Below are 20419 nucleotides of genomic sequence, written 5' to 3' on the forward strand. Positions count from 1 at the left end.
GCACAGACCCTGGGCAAGGGTTTACTCTTCTGCTTGGAGAGTTCTGCAGCCCCTTGCAGGGGCCTGGGCTGAGACCAGTAAGTCAGATGGCCTGAACTGATGGCACTTAGATGGAGGAAAAGTGGCATGGCAGGGCAAGTCCCTTTGAGTTGGCCCGCTGCTCTGTCTCCCCGTACTTCGTTTTCTTTTTCTTTTTTAATTTGAGACGGAGTTTCGCTCTTGTTGCCCAGGCTGGAGCGCAGTGGCGCAATCTCAGCTCACCGCAACCTCTGCCTCCCGGGTTCAAGTGATTGTCCAGAGCCAGGATAGGTGTAGGAACACTCTTCCCAGGCTGTCTCGGTTTGGACAGCCATGAGCAGGGCATGCCCAGTGCTGTGGTGGCTCAGAGGTGGCTGGTCTGAACCCACTGTTTGTCAGAGCCCGCCCGTGGGCATGCCAGCATGGGGTTGCACACATCACGGCCATCTGCTCCCTGCTACCATCCCCAGGTTTATCCTGCTGACAACACAGGCAGCCTGCAAGAGAATCTGAGTGATTCCCCAGGAGGGGGCTGCTCAGTCATGGTTTCTGAGTTTTCTTTGTGTTGAGAGACAGCTGTAAAATGGTCAAGGAGAGGTCACTCCTGTGGTCTGGGGTGGGGATGGTGACTCCCTGTAAAGCCCAGGGACTCCAGCAGGCCTTGCCACCCTGGCCCCAGCACTCTCTATAGGAGACAGGCTGCTACCTGAGTCTGAAGGAAAGGGGACAAACCAGGGCCCATGGCCACTGGGGAGGGTCAGAGGCTGTGGCCTGGGCACCTGCAGTCCTGGGTTTTGTTACCTTCTCTGGGCCTTGGCTTCCTTGCCTGTGAAAGGCCAGGGGTGCTCTGGCCAGTCTCTGGGTCCTTCCTGTCTCCGCTCATGCTCGTGAAATGTCGCAGAGCAGAGGGAGGGAAAGGTGAGTGGAAAGAGAGGGGGCAGAATGAGGCTTAATGGGGAGTAGGACAGGGACAGCAGGAAGCTCCGGGTGGCAGAGACTTCTCCCCTGTAGTGCACTGGCAGGACCTCTCCAGAGCTGGTGGGCTGCACCCTGGCGTTCACCCCACTCTCCCTTTCCCGCTGTGGCCAACCCTAGGCTCCAGGCCACAGGCAGCCTCCTTGGCCCCAGCCACGACAAGGCCCTGTCCAGGTGGAGGTCAGCGTGGGTTTGCAGCCCTTGTTTCTCATAGCTGATCTGCCTGCTTTGGACAGGCACCTGGCCCAGAACCCTTTCATTTGCGACTGTAACCTCAAGTGGCTGGCAGACTTCCTGCGCACCAATCCCATCGAGACAAGTGGGGCCCGCTGTGCCAGTCCCCGGCGCCTCTCCAACAAACGCATTGGGCAGATCAAGAGCAAGAAGTTCCGGTGCTCAGGTACCTGCCTGCCTGCCCACCTGCCCACCTGCCTACCTGTCCACCTGCATACCTGCCCACCTGCCCACCTGTTCACCTACCTGCCTCCCTACCAGCCTGCCTGCCTACCTGTCTGCTTGTCTGTCTGTCTTCAGCCTGCTCAGGGACCCCCTGATGTTTCCTGGATGGCTTCCACAAAGGTGTCTTTCATGACTGTGAATCCAGGCTGGAGGGTGTGGGCCCAAAATTCTAGACTTGATCTGAAAGGTAGTTCAGTCTCACCTCGTTTTATTGAGGCCTAGGGAAGAAGCAAGGCTTGCTGAAAGTCCCAGAGGGAGGCCTCAGGTTCCTCCACTTTCAGCCAGTTCTCTCTTATGCCTTTGTTGTCAAGTCTTTTAAGACACTCAGGAGGCCTGGGAACCCTCCTTGGTGAGCTAGGAGCCTCCTCCAGGCTTTGGGATGCAGAAACAGCCTTAGCAATTGTAGTCCACATGGCATCTGGCTGGGGACAGTGTGGGGCAGCTTCTGAGCCTAGATCCTGGTCAAGGACCTGACGCCACCTGTACCCCATCCCCACCTGTAAAGTTAGCACAGTCCCCACCGTGTGCCATTGCAAGTGGGAGCTCGATGGTTTTGGCACTCCTTGCAAGAGGTTTAATTGGATGCGGCACCCCCAGCGTCAGCCTGGGCGAGGAACATGCGTGCTGTGTAGCTCACCCTTCTGCACAGGGACTGGGCACACGGGCTCCTCAGCCCTGTCTGGGGTGCCTTCATCTGAGCAGTGGGGCTGGGCCCTGGGCTGTTACTACAGGTCCTGGCTGATTCCTGCATTGTGGTATTTCTGCTTCTCTCCCCAGCCAAAGAGCAGTACTTCATTCCAGGTAAGAGAGTGGGGGGAACCAAGGCCAGCCTGGTGGGAATGGTGGCAGTGGGTGGGCAGGCTGGGGGCCTTGGTTGACACAGACTGCTGGGAGCCTGCCCTGGGCCCCTCAGCCCCTGCCCCCACCCTCTCATGGCAGGCACAGAGGATTACCAGCTGAACAGCGAGTGCAACAGTGACGTGATCTGTCCCCACAAGTGCCGCTGTGAGGCCAGCGTGGTGGAGTGCTCCAGCCTGAAGCTCACCAAGATCCCTGAGCGCATCCCCCAGTCCACGGCCGAACTGTGAGGGTCCCCGCCTCCACCAGCCCTCCCCTGTCTCTAGCTACCACTAACCCTCCTTGGCCTACTCCAGGATTTTCTTGGTCCAGCCCTGTCTGAGGCTGCACCACTGGAGCCTTTGGCTCAGGACATGCCAGCTGCTGGCTTGGGCAGGAAGAAACCTCACCCCTGCTGCCCTCTGCTTCATTCACAGCCCCCCTCACCCCTCAAAAGCAGATGCCAGTCTCTGGCACTCAGGGCAGGTCACCAGCCTGAATCAGGGATGGCTTTTCTCAACGATGCGTTTGTCTTCTTCTGGGGGCATGATTCCAAAACCCTTTGTTATTTTTATTCCTCTATCTAAAAATATGAATTTGTGTGCACATATGTCTATGTGCATAGATGCCTGCAAGCATCTGTCATTTACGTCTGTAAATTTTTCGTGGCATTTTTAATGTTAAAAATATCCCCATTCATATCCTCTCCCAGTACTAGGCCCAGCCTTCCTTTCAATAGGATCAGTTTGTTTTGCCAGATAAATTCTTCCGGGAGTCTTCTCTGTTTGAGTCCCAAATATTCTCAGTTTGGAAGGGATTTGAAATGTCTATCATTTGTGAACGTGCAAGTTCATTCTTGCCTCTTACAGGCGATTGAATAACAATGAGATTTCCATCCTGGAGGCCACTGGGATGTTTAAAAAACTGACACATCTGAAGAAAATGTGAGTTACCCGTTGGCGAGAAGGCGTCTGTTGGGCTGCTGGCCGGGGATGGAGAAGGGAAATGCCAAGGTGGGGGCAGCTCCCACTGTGGGGGCCAGGGCTGCGTGCACGGGGTGTTGCCTGCAGGAAGGGAGGGGCCTGAGCTCCTGGGTGCTGGCCACGTGTAATCCTCCCCCCCACCTCTTCTCCCAGCAACCTGAGCAACAATAAGGTGTCGGAAATTGAAGATGGGGCCTTCGAGGGCGCAGCCTCTGTGAGCGAGCTGCACCTGACTGCCAACCAGCTGGAGTCCATCCGGAGCGGCATGTTCCGGGGTCTGGATGGCTTGAGGACCCTGTGAGTATGCAGGGCTGGGGAGCAGGGTGGGCCAGCTGCAGGAGGTAGGTGAAGCCAAGGGAAAGGAGGAGAGAGGCTGGAGGGGCCCCTCCCCTGGGCCCAGCTCGCAGGCAGATGGGGAGAACTGAGGGTCCTGACCGTGCTGGGACAGGTCATCAAGTGTTGGTGACTTTATGGTGAGGCCTGTTCTCTTGTACCCTGGGGCATGGGGCCGATGCCTGGTTGGCATCAAGGGATGGAGACATGTGGGCCCTCCTAGAGGTCCCTTCCCATTGCCCTCTGGTCAGGCTGCAAGAGCACAGCATGAGTTCAGGAGTGGCTGGCACTACCGCAGGCAGGAGGGGCTGGATGACCTTGCCAGGGTGACTTAGTGGGTGTAGATGGGGGAGCAGTGATGTTGCACTGTCCCTGAGATGCTGGGATCCCATAACCCCCAGCCCAGCCTGAGCTGACCAAAATCTGGAGCTCAGTGGGATCCTGGGGTCACCTACTCCTCCATGATGCAGGACACCCCCTCCATCTGCCCCAGCAGAGCTGGCTCTTCAGATGATCCTGTGGGTGTGCAGCGTGTCCCATAGACAGGGCAGTCCATCGGATCTCCCACAGAGATGGAAATGTTTCATGTCTATGCTGTCCAGACCAGCCACCTCATGTGGCTGTGGAGCAGTTGAAATATGGCTAGTGCTACTGAGGCACAGAATTTTGAATTTCATTTTATTTTAATGCATTTAAATCTAGATAGCTACATGTGGCTAGTGGCTACCATATTGGACACCACAGCTCTAGGAAGCCACCTGCCCGGGTGTAAGTCCCAAATCTGCAGCAGGATATTTGTCTCTGAGCACGTATCCTGGAAATTTTAGAAGTAGATGAATGTGTGACGGGACTCCCTGTGGATTTTTGTTCCTTTATTTTACAAAAAGCAAGTTTTATTATGCACTATGTTTTGCAGCTTGCTGTTTTCACCTGTGAATATAGCTTTGCCATCTTTCCAGGCTGTTCCTACAGGCTGCCTCGTTTTTCTTTAAGCTTACCTAGTATTCCTTAAATGTGGGCATGGGGGCTGTCTAGTCAGCTGCATTCTTTCCAAGGAAAATAGGACAGAGGAGAAGAGAAGGGCCCATACTCCATCACTATCCAGAAATGGCCACTGTTAAATGTTGGTATAAACAACTGTCTTTCCAGTCTTTTACATATCTCTAAACCTGCATATGCATACATGTGCACACACATACATACGTGCATACATGCACGCATACAGAAATATTCTAATGGAATAGTACATTTTATTTAGTAATCTGCTTTTTCCTTAAACTTAATATGAGCACTGTTACATATTAAAATTTTTTTCCATTCTACATTTAATTCCTAATACAAAAAAAGTATTCTGCATCAATTTGAATGACTAGGTATTATATAATTATTGGCAAAGTAGGCTGTTTCTATTTTGTTTTTTATAAGCAGTGTTGTATTGATACCTGCTTTCGTGAGTTCAGGCTGCTATAACAAAGTGCCACAGATGGGAGTTTTATAGACAACAGAAGTTCTAGAGGCTGGAAATCTGAGACGAGGGTGCCAGCATGGACGGGTTCTGGTGAGGGCCCTCTTCTGCGTTGCAGACTTCTGACTTCTCATTGTGTCCTCACATGGTAGAAAGAGGGCAAGAGAGCTCTCTGGGATCTCCTTGATAAGGGCACTGACTCCGTTCATGAGGGCTCCACCCTTATGACCTCATCACCTCCCAAAGACCCCCCATCCTAATCCCATCACATTGGGGATTAGGACTTCAACATAGGGATTGGAGGGGAACACATTCATTCTGTGACAATATCTTTATTGTGAAGTTCATGGATAATGCATGATGATACTCTTGTTAGGAATTCCTAAAGATGGAGTAGTCCGGTGAAAACATAAAGTGTTTTAGGGATTTTGATACATCTCACCAAATGCACTTCCAGGGGGGTACAAAGGCATCTCTCTCCTGCCAGTGTGTGGAAGTGCCCAGTCACTCAGACTGTCACAGATCCTGAACGTCATTATTATTATTATTATATTTTTCATCCTTTTTCAATTTGGTAGGCAAAAAATCAATATTGCTTAAATGTCTTTGATTAGTAGTAACACTGAACATTTTTGTGAATGTTGGTAAACCATTTTAATTTCTTTTGTGAGTTGGCTATTCTGTGTTGGCTTGGTTTTTGTTTTTACTTTTGGTTGAGGAGTGAAATTGAGCTGGGTTTTTGTTGTTATTGTTGTTGTTGTTTAGGGAGACAGGGTCTGGCTCTGTTTCCCAGGCAGCTGGGGTGCAGTAGTGCCATTATAGCTTACTGTAACCTTGAACTCCTGGGCTCAAGAGATCCTCCCGCCTCAACCTCCCAAGCAGCTGGGACTACAAGTGCACACCGCCATGCCTGGCTAAGTTTTACATTTTTCTGTAGAGAGAAGGTCTCACTATATTGCCCAGGCTGGTCTCAAACTCCTGGTTTTAAGTAATCCTTGGCCTCCCAAAGTGCTGGTTTTACAGGCATGAGCCACTGCATCAGGCTTGGGCTAGGTTTTTGAAGATGAGCAGCAGTTTTCCCAGATGTAGATGAGGAAAAAGAGTATTCTAGAGAACTGTCACAGCCGTGTAGCAGGCTGAGGGCTGGTCCATCTCTGGGGAGGCAGGCAGGTGCCAGGGCTGAGATGGTCCGGGTCTGGATGGACATGGTCTCAGATCAGAGTAAGGGGCTGAGATGGTCCGGATCTGGGTGGACATGGTCTCAGATCAGAGTAAGGGGCTGCGATGGTCCGGGTCTGGGTGGACATGGTCTCAGATTGAGTAAGGAGTTTGAGCATGACTCTGTGGGCAGTTTGGAGGCCGTTAGTGGACTTGAAGCTGGAGAGTGATATGATGGATTAGGTTTTAGGAAGTCTCCTGGGCACTGATATGGAGCGTGGCCTAAAGACGGGCAGGAACTCTGCTCACCCAGGGCGTGGAGGCGAGGCCAGCATGGGGGCCGGGACAATGGCAGCGAGAGAGGGAGACAGAGTCTCGAGGTTTCTCAGAGGCAGGGCGGGTGTCTGGAGTGGACACAGGTGTGTAGAACTCGCCTCACCTGACCGGGGCCTGACTGGCACGGGTTCCTGGCTCTGCGGCTCGGGGTCTATGGAGGAGAGCTGTGAACGAGCCACGGTGGCTGAAGCTGCATGGCCCAGGGGGACGGCTGGCAGGCCTGCAAGGGCCCCTTCCCCTCCCCGGCTCCTCCCCAGGATGCTGCGAAACAACCGCATCAGCTGCATCCACAACGACAGCTTCACGGGCCTGCGCAACGTCCGGCTCCTCTCGCTCTACGACAACCAGATCACCACCGTGTCCCCAGGGGCCTTCGATACCCTCCAGTCCCTCTCCACGCTGTGAGTCCGGACAGGCGGGCGGGGGCTCTGGAAGCAACTGTCCCAAGGGCGTGGTCCTCCCGGGCAGCCCCTTTGAAAGCGCTCACCCCGGAGGTGCTGGGTCTTCGTGGTTTGCTGAAACGTGGGTTCCACATTTCGAGGTCTCCCTCCGGTCCTGAGAGCCAGTCCTCTTGGTGACGGGTGGTGGTCTGGGAGACAGTGCCATGTGGCTGTGTGGCCGTGGTGGACAAGAGGGGTTTGCTGGGACCACTGAGAGGGGCCGAGTGTCTCCATGGCCGCCTGGCCTGCCTCTTCCAGGAACCTCCTTGCCAACCCTTTCAACTGCAACTGCCAGCTGGCCTGGCTGGGGGGCTGGCTACGGAAGCGCAAGATCGTGACGGGGAACCCGCGATGCCAGAACCCTGACTTCTTGCGGCAGATTCCCCTGCAGGACGTGGCCTTCCCTGACTTCAGGTGTGAGGAAGGTAATTTGTGGCCCCCAGGTGGCGAGGGAGAGGGAGCCCTGGGTCCAGCCAGTGGGGTGGGGCAGGTTAGGAAGATGGGGGTGGACAGGCAGCACCCCCTGGCATGCCCTTGAGGGGAGAGGTTTGGTGGGGAGGGGAGGCCCTGTTTTCAGGAGAGGCGAGGAGACGCCCCTGCCTGGTGGTGTCTTTGTGTGGTTATAAGAGCAATAAAGTTCCTATCCTTAAAAAATGGGAAAATACGGATAAAAGAGGGAAATAAACTTGACCTCTTATCCTGTCGCTCAGAGAAAACAGTTCCTGTTTTAGTGTAGTTTATTTCTGTAATTTTGGTGAACTCAGACCTGCCTTTTGACTGTCCCTAAGTGCTCTAGACTCATGGGGTCACCTTATCTTAATATGCAATGGAACCCTTTTAAATCCCCCTCCCCTGTATGTAGGAAACCCTAGTCACTCTGCTTCAATGCCCTGTTTCCTGGGACTTCTCAGGGTAGCCCCATCCCTCATTTTATCCCCACAGTGCCAAGCACAGAAGGTCACTGTAGGAAGCAGATTTTTCTCAGTGCAGCCATCCTGTCCTTAGCATCTCTCAACACCCTGCCGCAGGGAATTTCTCCCTGGCTCACCTCAGCTTCCAGCTCCCTTCTCCGCTTCTAGGTGCTAAATTGCCTCCCTTCTCCCTGGTCTCTCCCTTTCTTGCCCTCTACCCCCCACCCCCAATAGCCCACTCCAGTGGCAGCTCCACTCTCAGCTGGCCCGGCCAGGCCACGTGGCTGTGGGGAGCTTTGATTTTCACCCCAAGAAACACCATCAGGGTATTTTTCTAAACAAAAGTAATGAATTTTCTAAGAATACTTTTGCTTCCGACTTCTAAAATTAAAAAAAGACTCTGTACTATTTACATATATCCTTTATTAATTCATACAAAAATAGCTTGCAAATCTTTTTACAAAATTCTGATTTGTTTAAAACCTAACTATGTATTTGGGGCATTTTCTCATGCCATTAACTATCCTTTGGAAGCATTATTTTTTCCAAGATACAATTTCCTTTTATCATTCTTATTACAAAAGAAATGCATCCTCATTCCTTAAAAACAACATCAACCAAGGACAACCAGAAGGAGGATTAAAAAAAGTTACTGACAGGCCAGGTTCGGAGGCTCATGCCTGTAATTCCAGCACTTTGGGAGGCTGAGGCGGGCAGATCCCTGAGGTCAGGAGTTCAAGACCAGCTTGGCCAACATGGTGAAACCCTCTCTCTACTAAAAATATGAAAATTAGCCAGGCATGGTGGCGCATGCCTATAGTCCCAGCTACTTGGGAGGCTGAGGCAGGAGAATCTTTAGAATTCGGGAGGTGGAGGCTGCAGTGAGCTGAGACTGCACCGTTGCACTCCAGCCTGGGCAACAGAATGAGAATCTGTCTCAAAAAAAAAAAAATTACTGATGTGCCCACTACCCCCCCAGCCCCCATGCCCCAACTCTGGATAACTCCTGTCGACATTTGCTATGTGGCTTTCCAGATCTTTGCTGTGTGGCACACAAAGGATCTTGCAGGGCCACCTGTGAAAACCGTTATCTGGAAGGCACCACAATTGATGTAAGCAGCCCCTGCTGCTGGGTATTCAGACAACCTCCCCAGTCCCACTCCAAGGCATCGTGCTGCCAGGAGTACCCTACTAGATGCTCCCTACATATATATTCTACTCCCCACTAGAACAGCTTCCTAGAGGTGAAAGGATGTGAATATTTCTAAGATGTTGCTGCTGAGAACCTGGTGGCCAATGGAGCAGGTTCTGGAGGCAGGCTGCTTGCTCCAGGCTGGGGCAAGTTTCTGAACCACTCTGTCCTTAGTTTCCTCATTGCTCCAATGGGCTGATAGTAACACATTCACTAGAGAGCTGTTCTGAGGACTCAGTGACTTCACCCTTATCATGTGGGGCCTGCATAACTGATGGTCACTGTCACCGGGGAGCATGTGCTACCAGCATCCCAGTGTCCTCAAGAACTCTGACCGTGGTGATAGTATCATCTCTCGGACACCCAATCAGCAGAAAGGAAGGCACAGATTTATTGAACAGATGAATGAATCAATGAAGGGATGGTGTGGTATCAAGGGCTCAGATTTTGCTTCAGCCAGACCTGGGCTCAGACTCTGCATTGCCTTGGACCAACTTTATGAGTCAAGCAAGTTGCCTAACGTCTCAGTAAAATGGAAATTCATCCACTTGTTCATTCATTCACTCAACTCATGTGTTTTGAGGGCTGCTGCGTGCCAGGCACTGCACTAGGCACTGGGCTCTATCAATGAAAAAAGAGGAGAAAAGAGGCCTAGGTCTCCGTCCTCCTCGTGCCTGCATTCTAGGGGCAAGGCTGCACCCCTGACTGCACTGTTGAGGAGACAATGTCGATCCGGTGCCCAGAGTAGCAGGCACTCCAGGGATGGGATGGTGTGCGGGCCATCCTCCTGCACTACTTCGACCAGGTCCACTTTGAGTCTGAGGAGAAAGAGATCAACTGAAGACCTATTTTAACCTCCAAACTGCTCTGGGGGCCTCAGTCCTAGTGGTGGTGGTGGCTTGGGGGGAGGTGTGGTGCAGAGACTGGCTGATGGCAAAGGTAGTGTCAGGGGGATCTTCTGATCTGAGAGACCCCAGAGCATGGCCCCGACTATAGGAGGCCCTACAGCAGCTCGTCCCCTTTCCTGACAGGGACTTTGTGCCTTTTTCCCTAGGCCAGGAGGAGGGGGGCTGCTTGCCCCGCCCGCAGTGCCCACAGGAGTGTGCCTGCCTGGACACCGTGGTCCGATGCAGCAACAAGCACCTGCGGGCCCTGCCCAAGGGCATTCCCAAGAATGTCACAGAACTGTGAGTAGCTCAAGGCCTTGCCCCCTTCAGGGGGGTCCACCGGACGGGGACAGTGGGGACATTTCCTGAGGGGCTGGGGCCTGGCAGTGGGAGGAGGAGGTGACCAAGGGCAGGCATTAGCTGACTAGGAGCTGGAGTTTGGGCTTTGCAGAAAACACTGCCTCCAGGAAGCCTTTGAGCTTCTCTTTGATTCCCCCTCTGCGGTCACCTGATATCACATGGCAGCGAATACTTCCTCCCTTTAAGCTCTGCCTTTAAAATAAGGAAAACATTGCTTTCCCACCTATCATTGTCTCACGCTCCTGTGTTGTGAAGACTTACAAATGTGGTTTTTGTAGCAGCAGTGTAATGTTCTTCACAGGAGTCTGCTATGATCCAGATAACAAACCCCCTTTTGTTGCATATTTAAGTTGTTTCCAATTTTTTTTACTGTCATAAATAGAACCAATGCTAACACCCCTTCACTGAAATCGCCAGTCAACGAGCGGTGCCTTTTTAGGACTCTTGCTGCCTTTTGCCTGATGGTCTTCCAAGAAAATCTGTTTCCTTTGCACTCCCATTGACAATGTGAGAAGGCGGCCTTCTTGCTTCCCTGGGTCAGCACTGAGTATGGTGGTGCTGAAATCCTGGCTGATTGGTATTTGGTATCTGAGCGCATGTGGAGGATTGGACATAGATGCATTTGACAAACAGGGATGGAGACCTGGGACCTCTTCAGCAGACACCTCCCGATGAAAGGCTCTGGCCAGCTCCTGACCTCTGACCTCTTCCTGTGCCCTTGGGTCGATCCCTCCAGGCCTGCAAAGCTGAGCTTTTCTCCCCCACTCCCGCCACCAGTGATGAAGCTTTCATTTGTTGTTTCTTGTATTACCAGCAAGGCTGGCCTTTTCTTCACAAGCACATCAACCACTATGGGCCTTTTCCTGGGCCCGGCCTGCCCCATCTTCACCCTGTTTTCTACTGCAGAGTTAGTGTCCTACAGACCTCATGAGTCCTTGTTTTCTCCTTAGAGCCTCCTAGCAGCCCTGAGAATAATGGGATGGGTGGGGTAGCCTACTTTCTTTGACTGAAGATGCTGAAGTTCAGAGCTTGCGAAAATCTTTTAACTTCTCTAAACCTCAGTTTTGTCATCTGTGAAATGGGACTACTTGGGTATATGGACAAGGGCTGCTTCGAGGATCAAATGAGATGGGTGGGAAGTCAGTTTGTATGATGCAGAGTGAGGGGTAAGGATGAGCACAGCCTGCTTTTGCTCCTCTCTGGGGCTTTTGGGAAGTGGGGGAGAGCTGTCCTGCATGCTGTAGTTATTGGGGGTATGGGGGGTTCCTGTGCTGGAGTCCAGCTTGGCTCAGCACCTGGCATTGGGCCACTGCTTAGCAACCTTCAGGCTGGAGGCATGAATGGTCAATGATGAAGGGAAGAGGGGGAGGTTCAGAGCATCTTGAATCCCAAGCTCTATCCTGTAGAAATGGGAACCTTGGGAATCTTAGGGCTTAGGAGGATTTTGGTGGGCTTGGTTTTAAGGACGGTGACTTGGATAGCAGTGAGTAGAGTGGAGGCCAGAAGCGAGGTCCAAGGTGCAGAGAACAGACAGAAGAGACTGCAACAGGAGCCCGGGCATGGGTGGTGGTGTGCAGTCGGCGGGTGGCATGACAGTGCAAGGAAAGGAAGCCGTGAGAGAGCCACGGTGGCACTGGCTGCAGAGCGAGGTGGAGAAGTGACATCAAGGCACAGAGCCTGGAAGGCAGGACGGCAGAGGGTGCTGACGGAATGAGGGAAACTGACTGGGCAGTCTGGCTGTGAATCAGCTTCACAGCCCATGCCAGCAGGTGGAGAGGGAGCCCTGGGAGCTGGCAGGGCCCAGTAACACGCATTTCAGATCTATTTGGCCAGGAAAAGAGCAGAGCAGGGAGGGGAAGGTAGGGGCTCAGGGAGTGTCCATGGACAAGGAGGAAGCTGGGAGGGTGAGAAGGGAAGTGAGAAGGGAACCAAGAGAGGCCATGTGACTCTTGGCTTTTTACCAAGTCCTTTGGGTGGCACCTTCCCAAATGGCTTCAACGATGTACATATTTTCTCCTCCTATAAGCAATTCTGGGCCCATTGTGTGGCCTATGTGGAGGAGAGGAAATGAGAGAGAAGTCCCTGGCTGCAGGGAAGGCTGTCCCCAGCGTGGGGCACCACCAGAGGTGGAGATGGGCACTAACACCGCTGCGTTCTCTCTGCAGCTATTTGGACGGGAACCAGTTCACGCTGGTTCCGGGACAGCTGTCCACCTTCAAGTACCTGCAGCTCGTGTAAGTATCCAGGCCGCTTGAGGACAGGAGGGCCTTTGGCATCTAACCGTCAGGACTCTGGCTTTCCTGGAATTTCCTACAGACCTCACTTCTGGGCAGATTCCGCTTTTTTCCTTTCCCTGCTCCCCTCTGGAAACAGCTGTGCCTAGAGCTGTTTTGCCACCTAGTGGCCATCATTGGCAATTACATAGCTCCAGGCCCTGTTGGGTTGGACCTGCCTCCTCCTCCTGCCCAGGCCATCTCCCCAAAGCTCTCTTGAGGCTGGTCGTGACTGTTAAGAGGGGTTATCCTGGTCGGGTGCTGTGGCTCACGCCTGTAATCTCAGCACTTTGGGAGGCCAAGGCAGGCGGATAACCTCTCGAACTCACGTTGGAGTTCAAGACCAGCCTGACCAACATGGAGAAGCCCCGTCTTTACTAAAAATACAAAATTGGCCGGGCACGGTGGCATATGCCTGTAATCCCAGCTACTTGGGAGGCTGAGGCAGGAGAACAGCTTGAATCCGGGAGGTAGAAGTTGCAGTGAGCCGAGATTGCGCCATTGCACTCAGCCTGGGCAACAAGAGCGAAACTCCGTCTCTCTCTCACACACACACACACACACACACACACACACAAAAGGAGGGGTTATTCTTGCAAGGTTAGGATCCAGGAGAAGCGGAGGGTGATGGAAGCCTTCTCGGTCCAGCTCAGCTCTCAAACCAAGTATGAACTATGGCAGCTACAAATACATACCTGTAACTAAGGTTTTCTTTAGGCTACACCTCTGCTTTTCTGTTATTTCCGCCTTTCTACTCCATGGAAATATACAAAATAAGCCTGAGGATAATAAGTTCAGCCCCTTTTAGTTTTCTAACCCACTTAACTCCTCACTTCATTTGTCTTTATCTGCTCCTTGGCCAGATTCTACCAAAAAGAAGTCCAGAGAACATTCCATCTTAGTGTAGTTTGGAGCAGTGCCACTCCAAGTGCAATCTACGGGCCTATCAGTCCCAGAACTGTTTCTAATGGGTTTGTAATTAGATAAGGTGCTTACACTAGAATCTAAATCAATGTATTGCTTCCTCCGTTGAGAAAGTCTTGCTATTGAAACAATGTTCGCTAAAGTAAGCTATGTGTGGTGACCGGGTCTTGGCTCAGGTTTCTTTTTTCTTTCTTTTTTTTTTTTTTGAGACGGAGTCTCGCTCTGTCGTCTAGGCTGGAGTGCAGTGGCACGATCTCTGCTCACTGCAAGCTCCACCTCCTGGGTTCACGCCATTCTCCTGCCTCAGCCTCCTGAATAGCTGGGTCTACAGGTGCCCACCACCACACCAGGCTAATTTTTTGTATTTTTAGTAGAGAGGTTAGCCAGGATGGTCTCGATCTCCTGACCTCATGATCCACCCGCCTCGGCCTCCCAAAGTGCTGGGATTACAGGCGTGAGCCACTGCGCCTGGCCAAGGCCCAAGTTTCTTATTGTGGGTTGGTGAAATTTACTTCAAGGACTGGCTACTTTGGGTGGCTCTGGCTTGCAGGATTTTGAAACTCCAATTTATCTGTTTTTGCTTAATGACCTGGCCAATGTGTGTTGAACATTCCAGTGGGAGGGGTGGAGGGGGGATGGACTAGTGTGGTTCAGTGGCTGGTGTCACAGTGCTTTGAGCCAGTGAAACTGCCTCTTGGGGGCTGTGCCACCTCCTCATCACAGGGGACGACCACAAAGTGTGTTGAACATTCAGTAGAGCACTTACATATATCTCCAAAGACAGTGGAATGATTTGGAATTAGATTAGAGGAACGTTCAGGAGGAGAAGATGAAGGCAGGGCACATCGTTGCATTTTCTAAATGTTTCCTGAGTGCATGAAGTGGGCAGATGTGAAGGCCCTGAAGTCATGGCCCCCTCTCCAGACTGTCACGGTTTAGGGAGGATACGGGGGAGGGGAGGGAGCACATAAGGGTTCCAACAGAGGTCAATGCCGATTAGGGCTGTGGCTCAAGGAGGATGTGATCAACTCAGGGAGGGGGCTGGTGGGGAGGGCATCTTGGAACACGAGTTCGAGTTCACTGGTGGGCAGAGGGAATAAGCTGTCTGGGGGCACAGAGTGTAGTCTGCTCAGAGAACTTCAAGAAACTTAGTGAATCCTAAGCCTGGGAAGCCTTCCGGGCGGGAAGCAGAGGGGCGGTGGGCAGGGACCAGACCCAGGAGTGCCAGGTGGCCAGCTAGAGGGCCTGGAGTCCACATGCTAGGCACGTGGGTACCACTGTGGGGTTTCAGTGGGGAAGTGGCTTCGTCAGCTTTGCGTCATAGAGAGATTGCTGTGGTGCCACCCTCATGACAGATGGATCAAAAGGGCAGAGCAGTGGGTGAGAGATGAGGTCAGAATCCAGGCAGGAGCCCGAGAGAGAGGACGCTGGCTCAGGAGGAGGGCACGTCGTGAGAGGTTACCAGGGCCACCAGCCAGGGGCGGATCAGATGGGTGGGACGAGAGGGCAGACGTGTGGGCAGGCGGCGTTATGGAGCTGGAGCCTGCGGGACGGGGCGTGGTGGGGAGCACAAGATGTGGACGGAGTATGAGTGTCTGTGGGCATCAGGAGGAGGAGCTCATGAGAGGACAGGCTGGGGCCACGGAAGGGGGGCGCTGCCAGCACAGGGGCGTCCGCAAGGGCACCCAGATTGAACTAAAAGGGGCATAGATGGGGTTTAGCGATCCCCATGCCTCTGAGGTGAGTACGAAGGAAGCTTCCACCAGAGACTGAGGAGGCACAGCCAAAGGCCCCCGAAGACAGTCGGGAGTGGAGGAAAGTGGGTGGCGGGAGTTTTGAGAAGAGGAGAAGGGCGGTCAGTTGTGTCAGATGCCACAGGTGACGTGGAGAGGCCACGGCAGCATCCTGGGCTTGCGGCCGGTGGACCGGCTCTGAATCTGGCTCTGCCTCTGGCCAGCTGGTGACCCTTCAAGATTCATGGGTCCCGCTGAGACTCTGGGTCTTTGTCAAACGGGGCTGCCCTCTCCCTGATAGGACTGCAGGGAGGGCTTCTGAACCGGCCCGCCTAAGGTGCTGGCAGGAGAGGAAGGAGAGAGTGCTGGATCTGGTCGGGAGCCCACCGACACCCTGGTGGGAGTGTTCCCATGGTGAAAAGGGGCAGAGCCAGGCTCTGCTTGCAGAGGGGTGGGGGTAGGGGTCAGGAAATGGAGGCGCCAAGCCTCCAAATACCAAGTGTCCCTTATATTTGCCTGGTGTGTACCCGAGGGAGTTGAGGGAGCAGCGTAGGGCTGTAGCTAAGCAAGCGCTGTGACCCGAGGCTGTGCACCACCTGGGCTCCTCTCCACCCCTGGCCAACTTGGCTGGGGAATGGCCCTGGGCAGAGTGAGGGAGGGGAAGAAGCCCAAGAGCGTGAGCCAGGGCTGAGTGAGTTCTTTCTCAACCATGATGCCTTTGCCTTTTCCAGGGACCTGAGCAACAACAAGATCAGCTCGTTAAGCAATTCCTCCTTCACCAACATGAGCCAGCTGACCACGCTGTGAGTCCCAGCAGGGCTGGGGTGGGCGCCCCGGGGCCAGGGCTGTGAGTCATTCCCAAGGCCCAGCCTGTGCTGCGCGTTGCACCCCAATCCCTCACCTACAGACTCCTTGCCCTCTGGAGAGGATGCGCGGCCCGAGAGCCTAAAAGACTTTCAAAAAACATCTTTCATGGTGAAATACAACATATGGTATATACAGAAAATGATAATGCAAAAAATAAATAGTGCAAAAAAAAGTACAGTTTCACAAATAATCATAAAGCTGGCACACATGTAGATACCAAGTCAAAAATTAGGGACACTCGGCTGGGCGCGGTGGCTCACGCCTATAATCCCAGCACTTTGGGAGGCTGAGGCAGGTGAATCACTTGAGGTCAGGAATTTGAGACCAGCTTGGCCAACACGGTGAAACCCCGTCTCTACCAAAAATACAAAAAGTAGTCGGGCGTGGTGGCGGGTGCCTGTAGTCCCAGCTACTCGGGAGGCTGAGGCAGGAGAATCGCATGAACCTGGGAGGTGGAGATTGCAGTGAGCCGAGATCATGCCATTGCACTCCAGCCTGGGCGACAGAGCGAGACTGTGTCTCAGAAAAAAAAAAAAAAAAAAAAAATAGAACAGGCTAGCATCTTGTCTCTTCCTGATCCTTATTGCTCTCTCCTCCCCTACCCTGAGGCAGCTGCTGTCCTGACTTGATGAGGATCACTTCTTTTATTTTCTTTACAGCATTACCATCGACATATGCATTTCTAAATAATATAGTCTAATTTTGTCCATTTTTAACCTTGTCCAAGTGGAATCATATGGGCAATAGTCTTTTGTATCTGGCTTCTCTTGCTTAGCATTGTCCGTGGGATCCATTCATGCCACCGTGGCAGCTGTGGTCTGTTCGCTCTCATTGCTAGCTACTGTTCCTTTGGAGGAGCAGGCCACATTTTCCTCATCCATTCTAGTCGTGGTGGATTTGGGGGTTGCTTCCAGTTTGGATTGTTGTGAGCGGCGACCCTCTGAACATTTTTTGTGGCCATATTCTAAGATATATAAATGCTGGCTTTAATTATATTCCAAGCAATTGATCAGAACATATTACCAAGTGTCCCTTATATTTGCCTGGTGTGTAAAAGTATCTCATTCACCTTCCCCACACCTCATTTTACAGATAGAACGGTAGAGCCAGTGCCCAAAAAAGGAAGGGGCCCTGACCCAGCCATTCTCCAGGAGCAGGATGTGGGCCCAAGTCAAAATACAAAATACAAAACATTAGCCTGGTGTGGTGGCGCACATCTGTGGTCCCAGCTACTTGGGAGGCTGAGGTGGGAGGATGGTTTCAGCCTGGGAGGCAGAGGTTGCAACGAGCCAAGATCACGCCACTGCACTCCATCCTGGGTGACAGAGCTAGACCTTATAAAAAAAAAAAAGAAAGAAAGAAAAAAGAAAAGGAAGGAAGGAAGGAAAGAAGAAAGGAAGGAAGGAAGGAAGGAAAGAAAGAAAAGAGTGCTATTCTTGCTAATCCCCTGCTCCTGCCTCTCCCAACTCTGAGACCCAGGCAACCACTGCTCTGCTTTCTGTCACTATAGGTTAGTTTGCATTTTCTAGGGTTTTACATACAAATGGAAACAGTCATTTTTGCTTGGCTTCTGCACCCAGCATGATTATTTTGAGGTTCCGCGTGGTGTGGTGTTGCGTGTGCCGGTGGCTCTTTTCCATTGCTGAGCAGTGTTCCCCTGCACAGGCGTGGATGTGCCACAGTTTGCTCGTCTGTCCATCTGCTGGGGACACTCAGGTTGTTTCCAGCACGGCGCTGTTGCCAGTGTGATTCCCTTATTCGTCTGCCTGTCTGCCCTGGATGGATTCAATTACTTGGAAGCATTTTGGGACAGTGGCTTAGCCTGTGGGTTCTGGGAACTGAAAGCTGTAATGAAAATCCCTTCTTAATAACTTTTTTTTTTTTTTGAGATAGAGTCTCTGTCGCCTAGGCTGGAGTGCAGTGGCACGATTTGGGCTCACCGCAACCTCTGCCTCCCGGGTTCAAGTGATTCCCCTGCCTCAGCCTCCCGAGTAGCTGGGATTATAGGCGTGTGCCGCCATGCCTGGCTAATATTTGTATTTTTAGTAGAGACGGGGTTTTGCCATGTTGGCCAGGCTGTTCTCAAACTCCTGACCTCAGGTGATCTGCCCACCTCAGCCTCCCAAAGTGCTGGGATTACAGGTGTGAGCCACCGCATCCGGCCCCTTCTTAATGACTTAATAATGTGACCCCGGAGAAATTCTTTCACCTCTCAAGGCCTCAGTCTCCTCATCTATAAGATGGGCGTAGTAACAGCACCTTCCTCTCTGTCACAGCTTTTCAACAGTAAATTATTGTAGATGACTTTGCCTGTCCACCCTGGAAGTGGTCAGCTGAGACAATGAGCTCCCCGCAGGCAGGTCCTGGTTGGGTGTCACCTTCCTAGGGAACTTGCCTAGGCACCTTGCTGGGGCAGCCCCTTAGGGAATGTTCTCAATCATAACAACAGCAACTCTCCTTTGTTGAGGATTGACTGGAGCTGGGCATGGTGCTAAGGGCTTCACCTGGATTTCACCCCCAGGACAGCCCTATGGAATTGGCATTATTTTTGTCCCTATTTTACAGTCGAGGGAACTGATTGAGGCAGAAGGAGATTAGGGGGCATGCCCACGCGCACCAGCTTCTCAGGGCACAGCCCAGCCCATGCGCTTGCTGGCTGCTCTGCCTCCCCTCACAGAGCCCGAGGAGGCTGCTGGGTGAGAGGGGCCTCCATGTCCTGGGCGGCGGCTGTGCCCACAGGGGCCAGGCACTAACATGGTGCCCTTCCTCCGCCTCCTTCCTCCACAGGATCCTCAGCTACAATGCCCTGCAGTGCATCCCGCCTCTGGCCTTCCAGGGACTCCGCTCCCTGCGCCTGCTGTAAGTCTCCTCACTTGCCATCCCGCCAGGAAATCCACCCCACCGAGGGTCCCGCCACCCACCTGGTGGGCAGCAATGTTCCCATGTCTAGGGCCCACACTGTGCCATGGTGGAGTCCAGAGCGCTGTCACTTAAGCCCCTGTGGATACTCTCATTCCCAAGAAGCTGGGGCGTGCATAGGAAATGATCTGAGAAACGAGGGTTGCTGTCACCCCCAAGATGAGTCTGTGGTGTTGGCAGGGGACATCCAAGATAAGGCGGCCCTTCATTTACATGTGAGACTTCTGTTCGGATTGAAACATGTTTGTTTGCAAGGGATTTGTGAACCTCTTCTATGAGTTCTCACTGGGAGGTTTTACCCTGGGATCAAAGCCCTCGATCCGTCCACTACGATGGCCTCAGTCAGCCCACCGGGGGCAAGGTGACGTTCTCCCAGCCCTAACCTGTGGCTGGCCTTCTTAACTTCCTTACTAAGAAGAAGTGCCTGCCGCTTAGGCTCCTCTGCTAAAAGAGGGAGGGCTCTGGGTGCACAGGTCCTGTCTGTAATATAAACGCGGTGTTTCAGTCCTCTGAAGGGCTGGGGGACAGGGCGGTCCACCTCAAGGGTTTCTTCCCTGTGGCCAGTGGGGCAGGGTCTCTGAGCTGGGGGCCATTTCCCTTGGGCCACTGATTGAGAGGCCTAGAGGGAAGGCACGGCCTGTCCCCTCTCTGCAGAGGGCTGGGCCTCTCCCTCCAGCAGGTCTCCCATCTCTGTCCGTAGATAAAGCACCAGCAGCCTCTTTTCTTCTCAGGTCTCTCCACGGCAATGACATCTCCACCCTCCAAGAGGGCACCTTTGCAGACGTGACCTCCCTGTCTCACCTGTGAGTACTCCAGCCCCTTTCTCTGGGTCTCTCTGGATTTCAACAGGACTTGGTTTCTGAGAAGACTCCACCTCCTGAGATTGTCAGAATTTGTTGCTTTTACACTGAAATTAAGCTTGTGAACTTCCCATGTGCACCTTCTGGGACTCTTATATGTCCAGTGGGTCATCAGCCACAGCAATAGAGTAGAAGAACAGTTTCTCACAAGCAGCAGTGAAGGTTGTAATGACCATTGATCGATTGCTGTGCACTTTGCCTGCCTCAGCTAATGTGCGCCTCACAGTTGTCCTACAACATAGGTACTGTGGTTCTTATCTTTCACACCAGGAAATGGATGGAGAAAAAGTGGGATGCTCGCTGGAAGCTACACAGCTGCAGAGTGGTGGGGTTTCTGACTCCTAGGCCAGTGCTCTGAAGCGCTCCGCTGGTACTGTGCCTCCGACTTCACACAGTAGGGGATGAGCTCTGGAAATTTACTGCCCCCAATACGTGCTGTCATTCGATATAGAACTACTTCCAAAACCATTTAGCTAGCAGTGCTATGAG

The 20419-nt window shown here is 52.7% G+C and overlaps 1 protein-coding gene across 1 annotated transcript in view; it reads left to right on the plus strand.

Annotated features, from left to right (window-relative positions):
• The first annotated feature begins 2301 nt into the window (after positions 1-2301).
• Positions 2302-20419, plus strand: part of LOC117069203 (slit homolog 1 protein) — a 49723-nt gene continuing 31605 nt past the window's right edge. The window contains exons 1-10 of the mRNA XM_033187218.1: positions 2302-2536; positions 3159-3233; positions 3426-3569; positions 6822-6965; positions 7263-7429; positions 10162-10294; positions 12520-12588; positions 16016-16087; positions 18939-19010; positions 19802-19873. Of these exons, the coding sequence (XP_033043109.1) occupies positions 2385-2536; positions 3159-3233; positions 3426-3569; positions 6822-6965; positions 7263-7429; positions 10162-10294; positions 12520-12588; positions 16016-16087; positions 18939-19010; positions 19802-19873 (1100 nt within the window). The 5' untranslated portion in view covers positions 2302-2384. The remainder of the gene's footprint in view (positions 2537-3158; positions 3234-3425; positions 3570-6821; positions 6966-7262; positions 7430-10161; positions 10295-12519; positions 12589-16015; positions 16088-18938; positions 19011-19801; positions 19874-20419) is intronic.

This window comes from Trachypithecus francoisi, unplaced genomic scaffold (genome assembly GCF_009764315.1).
Source record: "Trachypithecus francoisi isolate TF-2019V2 unplaced genomic scaffold, Tfra_2.0 Contig01579, whole genome shotgun sequence".
Taxonomy (NCBI): domain Eukaryota; kingdom Metazoa; phylum Chordata; class Mammalia; order Primates; family Cercopithecidae; genus Trachypithecus; species Trachypithecus francoisi.